Genomic DNA, 19,052 nt, shown 5'->3' with positions numbered 1-19,052 from the left:
ACTCTTCCTTGATTTATCAGTATCATAGACAAATCAAGATTGAAAAAACACCCTGAGGCTGAATTTAAAGAATATAAACCAGTTTTTAGCGGATTTAAGTCGCGGCTCAAATTCATTAAATTCGGACACTGTACGTTTATTTTTATTGTTGACTGTAGCTGAAAAAAAAACATTAATTTGCCATAAATAAACTTCATTATAATGTCTTCGTACTTTAAGCTTACCGCTTGACAGGATAAAAAGTACAAACATTCTTATCAGACCAAAAACAATAATTTTCAGTATCATTCAGCAATAGAATATTAACCCTAAGAATGCCAGTTGGAGGGGTAGGATGGGAGGGGGGTTAATTTGTACAACAATTCATTGTTAAATAAAATGCAAAGGTTAATTATGAAAATACGCCTCTACGTTTAGTCATCCCCTTTTAGGAAAAAATAACTTGTTTTAGGGTTAACAAATGAACAAATGAAATGGTAAGTATCACTTAGATATTTCAAAATACTCTTTAAGACATTAAAAAACTCATCAATGTATGGTCTCAATTTTTTTCAAATGAATTTAGTTCTTGCCAAAAACTCAAATTTTCCAATCCGATCTTTGCAACCTGATTATGTAAACCTTTGATATTTCAAACTTAGACTATTTTCAAATAACACAGGTCTGCGATATCGGGTTGAACAGATAAAGGGATTGAACAATTTTGGTTTGTGACAAAAAATCAATTTCTTTTCCAATTCCTATATCTTTTCAACCAGATGGTGTAAACCTTTGATATCTCAAGCTTAGACTATTTGATCAAATAGAATTCATAGTTTGAAATATCAAAGGTCTGCGATATCCGGTTGCAAAGTTTTAGGAATTGGAAAATCGGAGTTTGTAACAAAGACTCTTTTAAGATTCTTTTAAATAAAATCTCTTTAATTGATTAATAGCTTCTGGAAGTTTTAAATGCTATTATTAAGTAAGTTATTCTTGTGTTTTAAGTTTGTCACTCTATAGGCTTGGTTGAAAATCGATATTAACAATTCTCCTTCTTTTTATCGTTTTAATTATTTCGAACATTTTTTTAAAATATTTATTTCGAATATTTATTTCGAATAATATCCATTTTTGTGTTGATGCGTTTTCCCTCTGTGAGACTGTGATATTCCAAAATGTTTCTCTTTAAAGGAATAAACTTGAGTAACCCTCCATTTATAGAGTGATTCCCTAAGGAACTGAGTTCTTGCCACAAACTCTGACTTTCAAATCCCAGTATTTTTGCAACCTGATGTTGTGAACATTTGATATTTCAATTTTTGATTATTTAATTTAACATAATTCCTGGTTTAAGATATCTAAGGTCTACAACATTGAATTGTAATGATATAAGGAATAGAAAATCAGAGTTTGTGGCAAAAGCTCAATTCTTTTACTCTTAAAAGCTTTCTCTGATCAAGAGTGAATGATATATCTTTTCTTCAAAAGATTGAAATTTTTATTTTTGTTGTGCTGACTTGCGAACTTCTTGCTACATGAAAAATGGATAAAATCAAACACTTTTCATTCTTGAAAAGCAACGATATCTTCCACATTCTTTATCAGATAAAGGTTTTAATGATACCGTTGTGAATCAGACATAACCCTGTTTGCAAGTGAGTGCCCACATTGGATAAAGAAATCCATGTTGGCATTTTTGTATAATCAAAGAATTTGTTACAAAAAATTACAACTTTTGGTTCCTAAATCTGCAAATATTTTAACCTAAAAATGAATGAAAAAATGTTGCAAGATTAATTTATATTATGAGATAATATTTTATATATTATATATATACTAGAGGTGGACACATTATATTAGGCTAAAGCTCACAGTGTACAGTTAACAAGGCTGCTGTACATAAGCGTACATAAATGCTGTACCCGAATTTAAAGATACATGTACTTATGGGGAATCACCGGTTTTTAAATGCTACGGAAGTTTTTTTGATAAATGCAGGTTAGAAAACTGTTTGGTAGAAAACTATATAAAAACAACTATTTTTGCACTGTCATCCATTATTATCAAACAATTTTACAGTGTACATAAATATAAGTGGTTAATTATCACCAGAAGAAAGTTCACCAGATTGTTCACCAGATAAAGTTTCATAGCAGTTGCTAAATTCTAAGGTTTAAATTATATATCCGGGTACTTGGTTCCATATGGATATAGATTATAGATATCCGGGTACTTGGTTCCATATGGATATAGATTATAGATATCCGGGTACTTGGTTCCATATGGATATAGATTATAGATATCCGGGTACTAAGGATCATAAGGATATTCTAGGTTCCAGGGATAAAGAACGAATGGCTGGAAGAGGTTTGGTTTGTCCTGACACAAATTTACTAAACTGAGTTTTTCAATGAAGAGACGCGTCCTCATCCTCGTATAAATTCATTTTAGTTTTGTCCTCGTCCATAGCCTCGTCCTGGAGGTGGTTTAAAGACACAGTCAGGTCCTGAGCTTCTCCGTCCTCCTCCAGCTCAGGCTTACAGTCCTCGCCGTCGTGTGAGGCTGGAGAGGACGAACCCCGAGGTCCTATTCGGATTTTGTAGGACTCGTCCACAGGAGAGGACATGGGGGAGTCCTCGTCATGGATGTTCTCCCCCTTGCAGGACCCGATGAGCATGGTGGCGTGCAAACCCGCGGAGAACATGTCCGAGGGGCGCGCGGTTGTTTCCAAACGAAACGCGCCCTCATACAGAGACGGACTGGTGTGCGCGTTCGGGCTCTCAAGCGCACTAGAATAAAAAGATGTTAAGATCGTCAAATTACCAATGGAATTTTAATGTTAGTGTAATAAAGACTTCAAGCAGAGAATTGCGCACCCCGCGCACAATATATATTTATAAACTCAAGATGAGCGCACAGTACTTAAATAGATCTTAGCGCAGGCTTTGAAGCGCCGATTGATCCAATATTTTAGAATTAGGATAAGATTAGCTAAAGGACCCCCGCGCGGCGTTGCCCGTGGAATTAAAAAAAAATAATTTTGAAAAAAAAAATATTTTGAATTGAAAAAAAATCTAATTTTCTTAGCCTTTGTTACCCCCGGGATAGCCAAGGGTTCCCTAAAAAAATTCAGCCAATTTGGGTCAGTCGTTTGGCAAGCTGTAGCTAACATATAAATATATAAATATATATGAGCGAAGTGCTTTATTATATAGATGAAGAAGATAAAAAGGCGGTCAAGTTTTGAAAATATGCAAATGAACCGACGTCATTATAATTTATTATCATAAACACTTTTTAATTGTGTTTATATAATTAGGTAAAAGTAATTAAACTTGTTTGTTTACATCATTATATTGTTTTAAATCTAAAAACTTTGAATTAGTTTACTTTGCTTTAAAACTTTTGAAATAATACAATTACAACGAATTTTATATTCAAACTTTTAGCTGGATAAATTAATAAAGGAATTGAGTTTTTGTTAAAAACGCTGATTTTCTAGATCATATATCTTTGCAACCCAATGTCGTAGACCTATAATATCTTAAATTATAAATTATGTAAGATCACAAAGTCAAAGTTTGAAATATCAAAGGTTTACACCAGCATAAGTTTAATACATGAGGATGAGACAATTAACATTTGAGACGACTAAAGTTCTTCTAAATGTATAAAATTAGTTGGTTAAGTTTGTATGTCCGATCATAATTCATAATTGGCGGCCCCCCTGTAGTTTTGTTTTTGTTCTTGCACTCTCATTTTTGAGTCCGGTCTGTGAAAAAAAAATTAAAATAATCCATAAATTTTTTGACTAAAGCTACAGACCTTAAACTATATTTTTGAAAAGCCCTTGAAAAATGCATGTAGAAACATGTGTCACACTTTGATATTTGTTTAAAAAAAAAAAAACATTTTTTAACCCTTTTTAGGCATTTTTTCCACCCTCCCTAGCACTCAAACTATTAAAGTTTTCGGTCTAATTTTTTTCTTGAGCTTGCCATGAAAAATTGGGCTATGCACATGCATTTCAACCCTTTACCTATTCTCTAAGGCCTTTTTCTAGGGGGGGGGGGCGTTTGGCTATACATGATTCAGACCCCCCATCCCTTATAGGGTTAAACGTTAAAAAATGTTTATGAAACTATCTCAGTAACCATACCTAGTCCATTGGTTATTTCCTTTAGGATTTCTTTTCTTCTGATATTCTAGATCATCCACTGTCCACACTGCACCTTTCACGTTCTCAACACGTTTAAAGCACTTGTGCAGAGAGAGGTTATGTCTGACAGCATTCTAAACATTTCATGTTTTAATCATTATTTGTATGTAATTGCATGATACTCTAATAATAGGATACAGATTAAAACAGTTGGTAAACATTTTATATATCATCTTGAATTTTAGGAAATTTGTTTTTAAATGAACTTAGATACCATAGTAATATGTGATTTATGTTGATTAAGAATGATTATTTGATACTGTTTTTATGATTTTTAAATGTTAATTTCAAATGATAGAACTGGGATTTAAAGTTTAAAACCATTACATTTTTCATCAAGAGGACTCCAGGCGTAATTTCAAGTGTCGACCCTCAATTTAAAAATAGCAATGCCCGATTCACAACAGTACCGTTGAAAGCTTTGTCTGATCAAATATGAATTAGTAAATTTTCAAACCCAAACGTGACCTAGGCATTTCTACATAGAAGATCATAACCAGAATGATCTAAAACCCTATTTTAAACGAGAAATATCTTCCACATTAATGATCAGATAAAGGTTTCAAGGATACGTTGTGAATTTCTTGTAATTACCCTTAGAGTCCATTTAAGTTTGGACGGGAATGTAGAAATCTACCAAAAATATAATCTAACAGTTTACTGTACACTGTACACACCTTCCAGCTTGCTGCATTTCTTCTGAAGAAGCAAAATGTTGACGTAAACCAATTATAAATGTCGTGCAGAGTCAACTGTTGGTATGGAGCTTCAAGAATTGCCTGAAACAAAAAATATTGTTTTCTCATTTCTCAAGGCTTTGATTGCATCAACTAGATACTTCGTAAACAGTATTTATCTTGCCAAAAAGAAAATATTTATTTACTGAATTTTGTTTTTCTTTTCAACTAAAAATATGGCGGATTGGAAACCTCATCTTCCATATTTGATATAATTATAGCTTACCGCGCGTATAAGAGCAGCATATGTATAGGGGGGTCTCACATCCTGCACTCGATAAAATTCACGGTTTTTAGCGAGATCTTCCTCGGGATCGAGATTAGGGTTCCCGCGATCATGATGTGTCACACGTCTCCGATGGCTTTCTGGAATCATGTTTTGAGAATAAGGAGACTTATCGGAAAAGGAGTGTCTGACGTGGGTTGAGGTAGGCGTGGCTGGTAGACCAATAGAGGCGGAGCTGAGCGCTGCTAGGGGGGAGAGGGAGGGCGTGGTGGGGGCAAGGTTCATTAAATGTGTCAAGGGATTGCTGTATTGAGAAAGATTTTGAGATTTCATCAGCTCTGGTAAGCTCAAACGTCCTCCTTGTGACTCTTGGACGGGAGATTCAGTTTTCATTCGTTTCGCGACAGGACTCCTTCGTTCTCTTTCATCCTCTGTGTCAGGGTGGAGATGTTTCATCATTGCTGTGAGCACATCCTTCTCTCGTCTTAGCTGATTCTCCAGCTGAGATATAATCTGCATCTGAACCCTAGCTTGAGCTGTACTCTTCTCATTAAACCCGTGCTCCTGGTCCATGTGTAATCTCCAGACCGCGGATGAACTACATTCTCTGCGACATCCTGGCCACTGGCATTGTTGTTTTACGTAAAGTAGGTTATCCTCCTCTTCTTCTTTTACCGGAGTGTTTTCGTCCGAACTACTGCGGTGTCCATTATTTCTAGTAGGTGGGGACGGATTCAGATTATCAGATTGGTTTTCTTTTAAGCTTCCGTCACTACTGTATGTATCACTTCTATGTCTGTCTCGCTTCTGCTCGTTATTCTGATTCTGCATGAGGATATTGATGGTGAGCGCATGCTGGGCCAGCTGTAGCTGAGCGGTCAGCTCTTGTTGTTTACTTTGAAGCTGGTGAAGGATACCGGAGGTTTTAGCGCTCTCTCCTTGCTGCAGGAGATGGGTTTGCTGTAGCACATTGATCTGTAGTTCCTGTAGTAACGAGGGAACATCCTTACGGGAAAACTCGGACTCTGTCTTTACTGGTTCCTAAACACAAAAAGTTGAGAATTTTCAGTTTTTGTAGAAATTTTAAAATATGAATATTTTTCTGGATTTTGTTTTTCCCGCATCAGGTTGCTGGGAAACCAAGAGAGGGGTGGGCGGATGCATGAAATTGAGGATCAGTAATACATACTTGGTCTTTCGCTTTTCTTAGACACGCATGCAATGTATATATTGTATTATTGTATTCTTGTATTCGAGCAAAACCGGAATTCTGAATTCAAAGAATTTGCGCTGGCTGGTCTTTAAAGCGTAGCTAGGGAAATCCAATATTAACACATTAAATCGAAAGTTGAAATATTTCTGATTTCTGATCTAATCCAATTTCTGAACGGGAAATCAGATCTACTCAGAATTATTGTAGGGAGTAAAAATAAAATTGGATGCATATCTAAAAAAGAAATTGGAGAAAAAGAAAAAAAAACATAACATATGAAGAAGAAAAAGAACAGAGAGAGAGATAAAGCAAAATAGGAGAAAAATGCGAGAATTTACCTTTGCGTGGAATTACCTTTTTCGTAAAATGTTGAAGATTCTGAATGAGTCTAAGCTGCTGCGGATGAAGTTGAGGAAGCTGTTGTTGCTGATGTTGATGCTGCTGACTTGTCTGATGGAGCAGCTGGTTCCGGAGCATCTGCTCTGCCTGCTGAAACACCGAGGGAACCTCCCCAAAGTGTGATGAGGGGGAGGAGGAGGAGGAGAGCTGAGAAGGAGGAATCTCACTTGGAATCATCATCTCAGGGTCTGCAAATAGTTTAAAGTTAAAAACATGGAGATTTCAACGATCGGGTCCAATTTGAGCATATTGTGATTTTCAAACACATTTTTGACATATTAGGTATCCAAATATTACAATGAAAATGTATGCACTTATTCTTGAGCTTATAATATATCTATTTATTATTGGATATAATTGTATCCGTTTTTATATTTATATGCATTTAATCTGTGTTCTTATTATAGAGATGCATTTTCTTTATCCATGTATCCCTGTATCCACGTGTATCCATATCTATCCCTGAATCATAACCATATTAATCCTTTCAATGTTTTCAGTAAATTTGGAGATCAGAGATCAGGTGAGGAAAGACGAAAAATTGCAAAAAGTTTAGAAAATTCAGAGAAATTTCTGATATCATTAAATCTGTTTGACCTTTCGTCGGATATGGTGTTGGTGTGTAGAGGATAACGGAGTGGATAATTGAACAAAATAACGTTCAATTCACACCGTTGAAAACTAAACTTCTCCCTATGCATATTCTAGGAATAATTTAATACAATTTTCACGCAGGGCTAGTACTCTAAACACTACCCGGAGAAAATAACAGGTTGAGGAAGAAAATTCAAAACAAAACAGGACTAAGACATGAAATAAAACAGGACTAAGACATGAAATAAAACAGAACTAAGACATGAAATAAAACAGGACTAAGACATGAAATATAACAATGGAAATACTTGGACAAAATAGGATTTTATCTAATCTCTGTTTGTTTGTTTGGATGTCCAATCATAACTCAGGAACCCCTAAAACGATTAAAACATATTTTTGATTGGTTTAAGAAAACCTTTAGTTTGAAGGCAAAGCTGTCATATGTCATAAGTTTATGTCATTAAAAAAAGCATAAAAAAAAAACAATTTTAAGACATTAAACATAACTTATTATTTGGAAAATGCAAAATGTTGAAAAGGTTATATAGGGGAGGGGAGGGAAGGAGAGGAGGTGGGGGGGGAAGGAGGGGGAAGGGTGATTGACCTGTCTCTGAACACTCCATATTGATTCATCAAGACGTTTAACTAAACTGCATGTTCCCTGACAACTGATTTTTTTCATTTTCAATAATTAATTTATCAATTGATGATTCAACTCAATTACAGGGTAAAATTTTAATACAATTTTTTTTAAATGACGAAAAAAGAAAATCTATAAAAGTTTGTTTTATTTTAATATTTTAATATTTACATTATTATCCAGGATTTGTGAAAAAACATATCCCTGAAGAATTACAAAATTTAACCACATAATGGCGAAACATTCGAACCTTGCTAATAGTTTTAATTTTATCAGACAAACTGGCAATACTAAATTATGAGACAATAAAGTATGTTTGTAAATTTTGTATTTCATGTATTCAACGTTTCAACTTCTAAGATAGCGAAGAACTGTAGAAATATTAAATTTTGTGTAACAATAAACACATCTTAATAAATTTTACGACAGACTATTAAATATCTTAGAAATCAACTATTTGATAGATTTTTTTAAATTTCAAGAAGAAAATTTTAGAAAATATTACAAAGTTTTGTGAACTGTATACAACCGGTTTTTGTATAATTGTTTGTAAACAGCTGTATTGATTATCAAATAAGATTATTAAATGAAACGTAAGGGACGGGCTTAATTTCGCATTACAAATGTTTCTTTCCACTTTAATAATTCACTAATTACAAAAATATTATAAACTTCTGTTAAACTCTAAATAATGGCAAAATGGCCGACAAATCAACATGGCCGACAAATCAACGTGGCCGACTTTAATCAAAATGGCCGCTTATCCCCAAAATAAAATCTAAAGATAGCCACCGATATAAGATCCCCTCTAACAAATATATAAATGTTATGTCCTGCATCTGATTTATTCTGGTTAGATTTGTGTAATCGTATCGACTGAAAACTCGCTTATTCTAAAATGGATTCCGTTCATCTTCATTTCCCGCATTTTTCATGCTTTTCATTGCTCGTTATTATAGTGTAAATTCTATGTACAGAGTTAAAAGATATAAAACAGGAAAATAGAAGAAATACAAGAATGAAACGAAAGAGGGAAGGTAGAGTAAAAAATGTGACGAAAACAAAAATATGAAAAAATCTTTTATGTTAAACTAATACAAAAATACAATCTTATTAAATCTGGAAATCAATGCATAAATAATAATAAAAAAGAATATGATTAAAAAATTTCATTATTCTATTTTTTTCTCTAAATCTGGAACCTGATCCCAAACCTACTAAATAATAATGATATAATTGTTTTACATTTTATTAGCTTTTATTAGCCTCTAGACCTGCTGGAAAATAAACAAAATAAATGGAAAAATATTGAATTCATAAATCACGAATTACAACCGAGTAAAAATAATTATAAAAGTCCAAGATGGCTGCCAGGATGGAGGGTAACTCTAGACATTCAATACTTAAATATCAATGTTTACAAACCCTGGGGTTTTATAATCTACTCCATACTTTTGTCATTTATTCTCTATCTATCTATCTATCTATCTATCTAGCTATCTATAACTATCAAACGTTTGGAAGATCAATCTTTAGATGTATCTATTTCTCTATCGAACTATATGTGATATTCAATAAATTTTAGAATTATATCAGGATATATATTTATTTGATATTATTGTTGGATATTGTGAAGATCAAATTAACTTGGAATTAACCATGTATTTGATGTTAAAAAGGTGTACCCCCCGCCCCCCCGCCCCCCTCGATGTAATCTACAGAACTGCTCTCAGATTTCTGATTTACACCAGAATTCCCGCATTTTCGCAAATATATTCGAATCTGCAAATCATCAGGATTAATAAGAGGATTGAGGCAAGAGTATGAAGTGTAGTCATGGAATTCACTTTATACTTTTTCTTTCATTCTTTTAGTTCTTTTTACTGACCACAGGTAGTTCTTCAGTCTTTGTTTTGAGACGGCCATGTTTAATAGTTATGTTGCATTTAATTTTGCATTTTTAAAACTACAGGGTGTCCAAAAACCTAGACATCATAAAAAAGAACGTACGGAAAATTTCAAATATTTCAGTTAATCATACATGAATGATCAAGCTTTTGTAGGTGATCAACCTTTTGATGGAAATATGTTTTTTGGACACCCTACAAATGCAGGAAAACTGAAACTTACGGTATTTCCTGAAGATATAGAAGAGCTTTGTTTCCACAGAAAAGAATAGGTTCGGGATATTAAAATCAGGGTTATGACTATTTAGATATTTTTGTAGTTAATTGTTATTGGTAGATATTCTAATACAATTGATAATATGAATTTTATTCTAATAAACAAGATTTAAATAGATTAAGTGCAACCTGTCATTGCCCATATGGGAGATTATACAAAAAACGTCAAAAACAAAAAACTCGTAAAAGGTTTTATAATGAGAAAGGGAGAAGGGGAAGGGTAGAGGAATGAAATGTTATTTATTACAAAACCTCGTTAAACTTTCTGAATCTGCATTTCTAATTAAAATTATACTTTTGATTATAAAAACTAGGGTTTGGTTGGGAAAACAAGGAGAATACACGAGTATCTCAGGAGCAATAAAACCGTCCAACCCTTTACTCAGAGTATAATCCTTAGTCCAGGCTACCGTAAAACTTTTACTCCAGGTATATCCCTTAGACCAGTCTACCATCCAACCCTTTACTCCGGGTTTACCCCTTAGACCAGTCTACCATCCAATTCTTTACTCTAGGTATACTCCGTAGACTAGGCTACCATCCAACCCTTTACTCTGGGTTTACTCCGTAGATAAGTATACCATCCAACCCTTTACTCCAGGTATACTCCGTAGACCAGTCTACCATCCAACCCTTTACACCGGGTTTACTCCGTAGACCAGTCTACCATGCAACCCTTTACTCTGGGTTTACTCTGTAGACCAGTCTACCATACAACCCTCTACTCTGGGTTTACTCCATTAGACCAGTCTACCTTACAACCCTTTACTCCGGGTATACTTCATAGACCAGGCTTCCATCCAACCCTTTACTCAGGATATACTTCGTAGACTCGTCTACCATCCAACCCTTTACTCCGGGTATACTCCGTAGACTAGTCTACCATCCAACCCTTTACTCCGGGTATACTCCGTAGACCAGTCTACCATCCCACCCTTTACTCCGGGTATACTCCGTAGAAAAGTCTACCATACAACCCTTTACTCTGGATTTACTCCGTAGAAGTGTCTACCATACAACCCTTTACTCCGGGTTTACTCTTTAGACCAGCCAACCTTCCAACCCTTTATTCAAGGTATACTCCGTAGAACATCTACATTCCAACCTTTTACTATGGGTGTACCCCGTGGACTGGTCTACCCTCCAACACCTAAAACTCTCCGAAAAACAACCATCTCTGGGTCTGTGGAATCCCTATCTCCGAGTGTCCCTTGGGACTAGAAACCACCCTTAGTGAGAGCATTAGCTCAGTTTATTCCAATTATACTGAAGAACTCTACAGAACTCGATTAAAAGAGCAATAAAAACTTTTTATCATTTCCGAGGAATTTCAAAGTTTAAAAATAGCGCTCACCTCACTTTATCTTGGACAAAAATCTTCGAAACTTTTTTGATCGGAAATGTATCTTGTTAAGTTTATCTAGAGATACAAAAAAACATCTAGATCGTAAATAATTTGAATTTGTAAGTTTAAATGTGTTTATATTTTTATTTTTTTTTATGTAAAAAATCTTAAGGAGAAAATTCAAACACTAACCTTTTATTTCAACCCAAATCCTCTTCATTATCCTAAGGTTTAAAATCATTGATTGCAAGAACCGGAAATATATTTATTATCCTTGCGTATAAAACCCTTGGTCTAGAGTAAAGTGAGATAGTGTGAAATCTGTCAATTAGGTCTGACATCCCTCTTATTTCAAAGGTTTGATCCGTGTCAACTATCTACAGGGTGTTCAAGAATAATGTCAGGCAAAAGGTAAAGGGCTATCTAAAAAAATGGTTTAAACTAAAACGACAAGCTTTACATAGAGTGTCAACAAAAATCGACAACTTTATGTTCAGCCTAATTTGATCAAAATCAAGTTAGCGCTCGAAGCAATTTTCATTTTTTTCTGAGACTGCCTATCTACTGGCATTTAAAGGCTAGACAACAAAGCGTATCTCTTTAAAAAATCTCTTTTCAAAGCCTTTAAAGAATCCTAATCAAACCAGGGCCTGGAGATATGTAAATAATCGGTATTAGGCGTAACATGCGCGAAAACACGTCGTTTTTTTTAAATCCTAACCATCTCATATTTGTGCAAAATCGCAACCATGTTGAAGTGATGATTTGCTTAAAGAATGTTTAGTTGAGAATGTTGAAACAAACCACAGTTTATTATAAAGTGTGGTTAGTGTACTGTGGTTTGATGGAAACCAGTTTATTTGTTTATTGTCCCAATATGGTGATGGTAAGCGCGTTCAAGTGTAATCAGCTCAGGGATTTAAAAGATGCAAAAAGTAGGAAAACTTTCCTTTAAACTTCCAAACTTAACTGCACCCTATTGACCAGAGTCACCGCCAGAGTGAGTTGTTCCCCAGGTCTGATTTATTCTTTTTCATTAGATAGATATATGTTAGTAAATATCATTAATACCATTAAAAACTTCTTGGAGGTTGGAAAGAGAATTAAAAAAGTTGTTTGAAAATGTTTAATTCAAAACTATTTTCTTCCATTAGGTTGTTTTGATTTTTCTATAAAATGCGCGAAATTTTGGGTAAAAATCCGCGAAATTGTCAGTTTTTTTTGTTTCTGCTGACCGAGAATTACATGTTACCCTAATTGGCCTTTCTCTTAGTTTCCTTCAATGTTTATTCTGCATAAATCAAAATTCACAAGTCAGTTTTACATATATTTCAGGTTAATCTCCAGATTAACCTGAATGGAATATCCTTAGTCTCTGATCGGTATTAAGGATATTCCATTCAAAAGTTTTCAGCTCTGGTAAATTTAAAAGATTGCTAGAAATGAGTTTAAAGAGACTGTAGAGGCGTAATGCTAAGTGACCCTCCATATGCAGAGGGGAGTTCCCGATTCACAACAATACCCTTTAAATCATTGGCTGAGCAAGGATGTCAGACTTATCCTTATTAATCTACAGAATCTATTGTGATTGTTGAACTTTGTGTGTAAGCTGTCTTATAATTAGGAAATATCAAAATTTACGCTCTAGAAGTTTTATAATTAGGAAATATTAGAATTTACTCTCTAGAAGTTTTATAATTAGAAAATATTAGAATTTACTCTCTAGAATTTTTATAATTAGAAAATATTAGAATTTACTCTCTAGAAGTTTTATAATTAGGAATATTAGAATTTACTCTTTAGAAGTTTTATAATTAGGAAATATTAGAATTTACTCTCTAGAAGTTTTATAATTTACTCTCTAAAAGTTTTATAATTAGAAAATTTAGAATTTATTCTCTAGAAGGTTTATAATTGGAAAATATTAGAATTTCTCTAGAAGTTTTATAATTAGGAAATATTAGAATTTACTCTCTAGAAGTTTTATAATTTACTCTCTAAAAGTTTTATAATTAGAAAATTTAGAATTTATTCTCTAGAAGTTTTATAATTGGAAAATATTAGAATTTATGCTCTAGAAGTTTTATAATTAGAAAATATTAGAATTTACTCTCTAGAAGTTTTTTAATTAGGAAATATTAGAATTTACTCTCTAGAAGTTTTAAAATTAGGAAATATTAGAATTTACTCTCTAGAAGTTTTGTAATTAGAAAATATTAGAATTTTAAAATTAGGAAATATTGGAATTTAATCTCTAGAAGTTTTAAAAGTATGAAATATTGGAATTTATTCTCTAGAAGTTTTATAATTAGAAAATATTAGAATTTACGCTCTAGAAGTTGTATAATTAGAAAATATTAGAATTTACGCTCTAGAAGTTTTATAATTAGGAAATATTAGAATTTACTCTCTAGAAGTTTTATAATTAGTAAATATTAGAATTTACGCTCTAGAAGTTTTATAATTAGGAAATATTAGAATTTACTCTCTAGAAATTTTATAATTAGAAATATTAGAATTTACTCTCTAGAAGTCACAGAAAATAAATTTTATATTAGAATTGGTCCAATAACAACATTTTTTTGCAAAGGTAGGTAGGGGGGGGGGGTGTATTTTGTTTAAGCATAAACAATTATAATATTATTGCTAAATATCTTGCATCTGTTTTATTATTGGTTTAGATCCAATCCAACCAATCTAACCGATCCATATGTCGAGCCTTATTGTCGGGATACAGGGTGAAACAGAATTAGTTCACATTTTCTTTAATTTATTCAGGATGAAACAGAAAAAATCCCACTGTCCTATTTTCTACAAAAAATATCTGTCTTTTTATTTCTATACCATGGTGTAGAAATGATTTAAGAAATTCTCTAAAAAAATTGAAATAGTTTTCTCCGAACCACCCTGTACATTCAATATGACCAACACACAGTTAACTAAGAACCGTAAAGAAATTATTGTTTGATTGCAAATATTGCTGCAGAGCCCTAAATTGCAAACCAGCATCATAAAAACTAGTGAATTGAATTTTAAAAGAAATCTGGATTTGGAAGATGGCCCATCGAAAACTATAGAATTAAAACAATTTTGATTGTAAAGAATCTGATCAAAGTTAGCCAGAATAAGGAAACTTTGGTAGAATTTATTCAAACTTTGAAAGAATCTATTAAAACTTCGATAGAATCTATTAAAACTTTGATAGTATCTATTAAAACTTTGACAGAATTTCACAAAAATTTGATAGAATCTCACTAAACTTTGATAGAATCTTACTAAACTTTGATAGAATCTCACTAAATTTTGATAGAATCTCACAAAACTTTGATAGAATTTCACAAACATTTGATAGAATCTCACTAAACTTTGATAGAATCTATTAAAACTTTGATATAACCTATTAAAGCTTTGATCGAATCTTATCAACCTTTGATATAAACTATTTGAATAAATATTAGAAGAACAGGAATAGCTAGAGATGTTTTTTTTCAACTTTTATTATGAATCGTTTAAAAATCGATCGCTTTGATCGCCTTCAAATCGATAAATGATAAAACCCTCCGTAGTTCAGCGTTGGTTGCGTATCTTCTAATGTGTACATTCAATGCAGCCGTAATCAGATAAATAATTTCCAAATTATTTCAGATAAAAGAGGGGGAAATATTTGTATTGATTAGTAGACTGCATGCAACAATTTGATCTTCTCCTATCCAACCCTATCTCCCTCAACACCACATCTGGTTTCAAATATATTTTTTGCTTGCATGCATCGAGTATACATGGAACACGCTTTTTGAAGGTATTGATTTACATAATATGACTCTTAAACAAATATATGATAAAAGTCCTTTAAAGAAACTGTAATTTAAAGGGACCCTTCATCTAAAAGAAAAGAATGTTCGATTCACAGTGGTAACCTTTAAACCTTTATCTACAATAGTTTCAGTAGAAGTAAATATTTCCATTTACTGATAGCGCCATTTGAAGAATTCATATCTCTGATTGAATAATGAGATAGAAAGAAAGATGTTACCGCTATACTATTTCTATTAGCTCAGAATAGACAACACACACATGACTGAACCCTGAGTGGATCAGGCGCTAATGAACTCGGCATACAGGGGTATATCCGATTAACAATGGGGAAGATATCGTTGTTTATCCAGCTTAGCTTGAAAAGAAATTAATTTGCACAATATTCTCCATTTCTTCTGAAGAGACTTAATTGTAAGCTTAAAAAGAATCCGCAATAGAAAATAATTAATTTAAAAAAAGACGGTAAACGTCTGTGGCATCAAACAAAGCTGTTGTGAATCTGTCATGTTACTTGAAAAAGAAATATATGATAATTTTTATCAAAAAGCTTTTAAACATCATAAAAGAAAAAGAATAATGTATACACTTGTTCTGCATTGTTTACTAACAAAAGGTTTACTAAAACAACAACTGAATACAACAAAACAATAAAGCAAACACTTGGTAAAAAAGTTCAAAGAAACGAGGCNTATCTTGTATGTAAAATTAAACTAAAGGGACTGTAAACAATGATATCTTGTATGTAAAATTAAACTAAAGGGACTGTAAACAATGATATCTTGTATGTAAAATTAAACTAAAGGGACTGTAAACAATGATATCTTGTATGTAAAATTAAACTAAAGGGACTGTAAACAATGATATCTTGTATGTAAAATTAAACTAAAGGGACTGTAAACAATGATATCTTGTATGTAAAATTAAACTAAAGGGACTGTAAACAATGATATCTTGTATGTAAAATTAAACTAAAGGGACTGTAAACAATGATATCTTGTATGTAAAATTAAACTAAAGGGACTGTAAACAATGATATCTTGTATGTAAAATTAAACTAAAGGGACTGTAAACAATGATATCTTGTATGTAAAATTAAACTAAAGGGACTGTAATAATCAATATTAAGAAAGAAAAGAGTGATAACTTCATGATTTTTTCTCAGACAAAAGTTTAATGGTTATTGTTGTGAATTGATCATGCCCTCCTTTAAGATATGTGAAATATTCTAAAAATAAAGGGTTGGATGAATGAATGAATTATATTCTAATATGTCGTGGTTCAATGAAACTGATTTACCAGGTTTAATTATCTCCGGGTTGGGATAGAACTACGGAAGGTTTATTTACTCCAGGTACATGTTAACACTGGGGAGCGGATACTAATTATTAAGACTTGCAGTTTAGATTTACATTTATAATTATGAAGATGTTTGTTGATGACAGCATAATCAAATGAGTAATGGTGCGCCTAGACAATTTAGAACAAAGTTATTATAAATGATGTAGCCTTTCATTATTAACTATGGAACTTTTGTTTATGATAACATTAAAAAGTACGAAACTGATAAAGATTGTGACAGTAGATGCGTATTCAGGGGGGTGGGCTATGGGGACTAAGCCCTCCCTGGTCCAGTGAAATCTATTGATTTCAGGGGGTTTTCAGGCCCCAAAGGGTGCTGAGCCCCCTCCCGGGAAAGAAAAAAATGTAAGCCCCTCCTGGACAAATTCCTGAATACGCCCCTGAACATTAGGGATACATGTCTTGTCTGTTCGATCTGTATAATTTTTGATAAAATACAAGATTTTATATAAAGAGGTTTTAAGACGTAAGACTGTTATTTAGAAATTAATAATTAGATTTAGTTTAAACTGTAAATAAGATAAAAACATTAAGAAAAATGTATAAATGGAGAATAATAAAGAAGTTAGAAATAAAAGTAATAATTAGAGAGATGACTTGGGAAAGAAATGAGCGTAAGATTTAAAAAAAAATTTTAAATTGATTAGCTAAGATAAAAATGGATAAGGAAGGTTAACAAATTATAGATAAGGAAGGATACAAATGGATTAGCTAAGATAAAAATGGATAAGGAAGGTTAACAAATTTAAGATAATGAAGGTTAACAAATTAAAGATAATGAAGGATAAAAATAAATAAGGAAGGTAAACAAATTAAAGGTAAGGAAGGTTAACAAATTTAAGATAATGAAGGTTAACAAATTTAAGATAATGAAGGATAAAAATGGATATGGAAGGTTAACATATTTTAGATAAGGAAGGATACAAATGAATAAGAAAGGTAAACAAATTATAGATAAGGAAGGATACAAATAAGTTAAATAAAAAGTAAAAATAAAACCAAGAAAATCCGAAAGGAAAATTTGAAATTTTAAAAGACTGAAAAATTTCTAAAATATTTATTGAAATGAAAAAAGTAATGTAAAATTATGACTATAAGTACATACAAGATATGAGGCCTATTTATGAAAAAACAAAACAATTAAAATTAACAAAAAAGATATACATATAAGAGGGTTTTGGTCTTATAGAAAAGAAAAAAATATAGTTGGTTCCGTTTAAAATTGTATTCAATGTTTCTAGATTTAAGCCGGCGCTCAATTGAAACCGGATTTGGTGGATTTGAGACGCGGCTCAAATTCATAAAATTCGGATTCTGGTCGTGTAAGCCTAAGATACTTCAAACTTTGATTATTTGATCCAACAGAATAGATAGTTTAAACTATCTAAGGTCTACGACAATGGGTTACTAAGATATTTAGATGAAACATTCTCAGTTTGTGGCAAATACATAATTTCTTTATAGGGGAGATACAAAATTGTCAGACAAAATTCTAGACGTACTTTAAATTTTTTAATAGCGCTGGAAACAATTATCATTATTTTTGAAAATTAACAATTGATTTTGAGATAAAACAATACAAGTGTTTGTTTGAAAATAAACCAGACTAATTGTAGATTTAAATCCGCATCTTTAATGATATATGAATGAAAAATGATAAAAAAAAATCAATTCATTTAAAGAGCATTTAAGTCTCAGTTTTGCAGAAAATACACTTAACTATTATTCAAATTATTACCTTATTTTGTTCTATTTTTCTCAACTGAAAAGCATAGCACTAGAAGTATAACATATTGTCCTAAGCGCGGAGTATATTCCTGGCGTGCGCGCAATGTATAAAGGCTTGAAACCAACTGGGAGTATAAACCTTCCTTTACTTCAATCCTTCCCGTCAGGTCGGGGCGGTACCACAGGCAGTTCACAGGCAGCTTCAACCCGGGGGGACGGGTTTGCAACCCCCTCCCCCACCCCTGGGTCCCCCCGTTACCCCTTCCCTTTGGGTCTCCCCCCCACCTTCAGGGAATAAGAAAGGAGATCACAAAATGTGTAATACACATAAATAGTTTACGTCTGAGCGGTGTATACCCTATACAGGGCTTTAAATGGAGGATAAAGAACTAAACAAATTAGATGAAGTTAAAAATTATCATATATAGCCCAAATAATTTTCAAAATTGTAAAAAAATGAGTCTTTGCCACAAACTCAAATTTCGTAATCCTGTTATCTTTGCAACCTGATATGGATTTGATATTTCAAACTTAGCTTACTTTGTCTAACAAAATTCATAGTTTGAAATATACAAGGTCTAAGTCATGGCATAGGTTGCAAAGATAAA

General features: G+C 32.6%; 1 protein-coding gene across 3 annotated transcripts; it reads right to left on the bottom strand.

Annotated features, from left to right (window-relative positions):
* Nucleotides 1-1,767: 1,767 nt before the first annotated feature.
* On the bottom strand, nucleotides 1,768-18,556 carry LOC111700456 (forkhead box protein P1). 3 transcript variants are annotated; one of them, XM_023471364.1, is made up of 6 exons: nucleotides 18,455-18,556; nucleotides 6,732-6,964; nucleotides 5,165-6,205; nucleotides 4,879-4,980; nucleotides 4,142-4,275; nucleotides 1,768-2,771 (listed from the first exon to the last, which is right to left on the bottom strand). In XM_023471364.1, exons 2-6 carry the CDS (start codon nucleotides 6,954-6,956, stop codon nucleotides 2,390-2,392), a joined length of 1,884 nt encoding a protein of 627 aa, XP_023327132.1. In that variant the 5' UTR covers nucleotides 6,957-6,964; nucleotides 18,455-18,556; the 3' UTR covers nucleotides 1,768-2,389. The 3 variants fall into 3 exon arrangements, with proteins under 3 accessions (XP_023327132.1, XP_023327131.1, XP_023327133.1); XM_023471363.1 differs by lacking the exon at nucleotides 18,455-18,556 and adding an exon at nucleotides 7,978-8,054; XM_023471365.1 differs by lacking the exon at nucleotides 18,455-18,556 and adding an exon at nucleotides 7,374-7,570.
* Between the last annotated feature and the right edge of the window lie 496 nt (nucleotides 18,557-19,052).

This window comes from Eurytemora carolleeae, unplaced genomic scaffold (assembly GCF_000591075.1).
Source record: "Eurytemora carolleeae unplaced genomic scaffold, Eaff_2.0 scaffold369, whole genome shotgun sequence".
Lineage (NCBI taxonomy): Eukaryota > Metazoa > Arthropoda > Copepoda > Calanoida > Temoridae > Eurytemora > Eurytemora carolleeae.
Note: the sequence above shows the minus strand (reverse complement) of the source record. Positions and strands in the feature narration are given on the sequence as shown.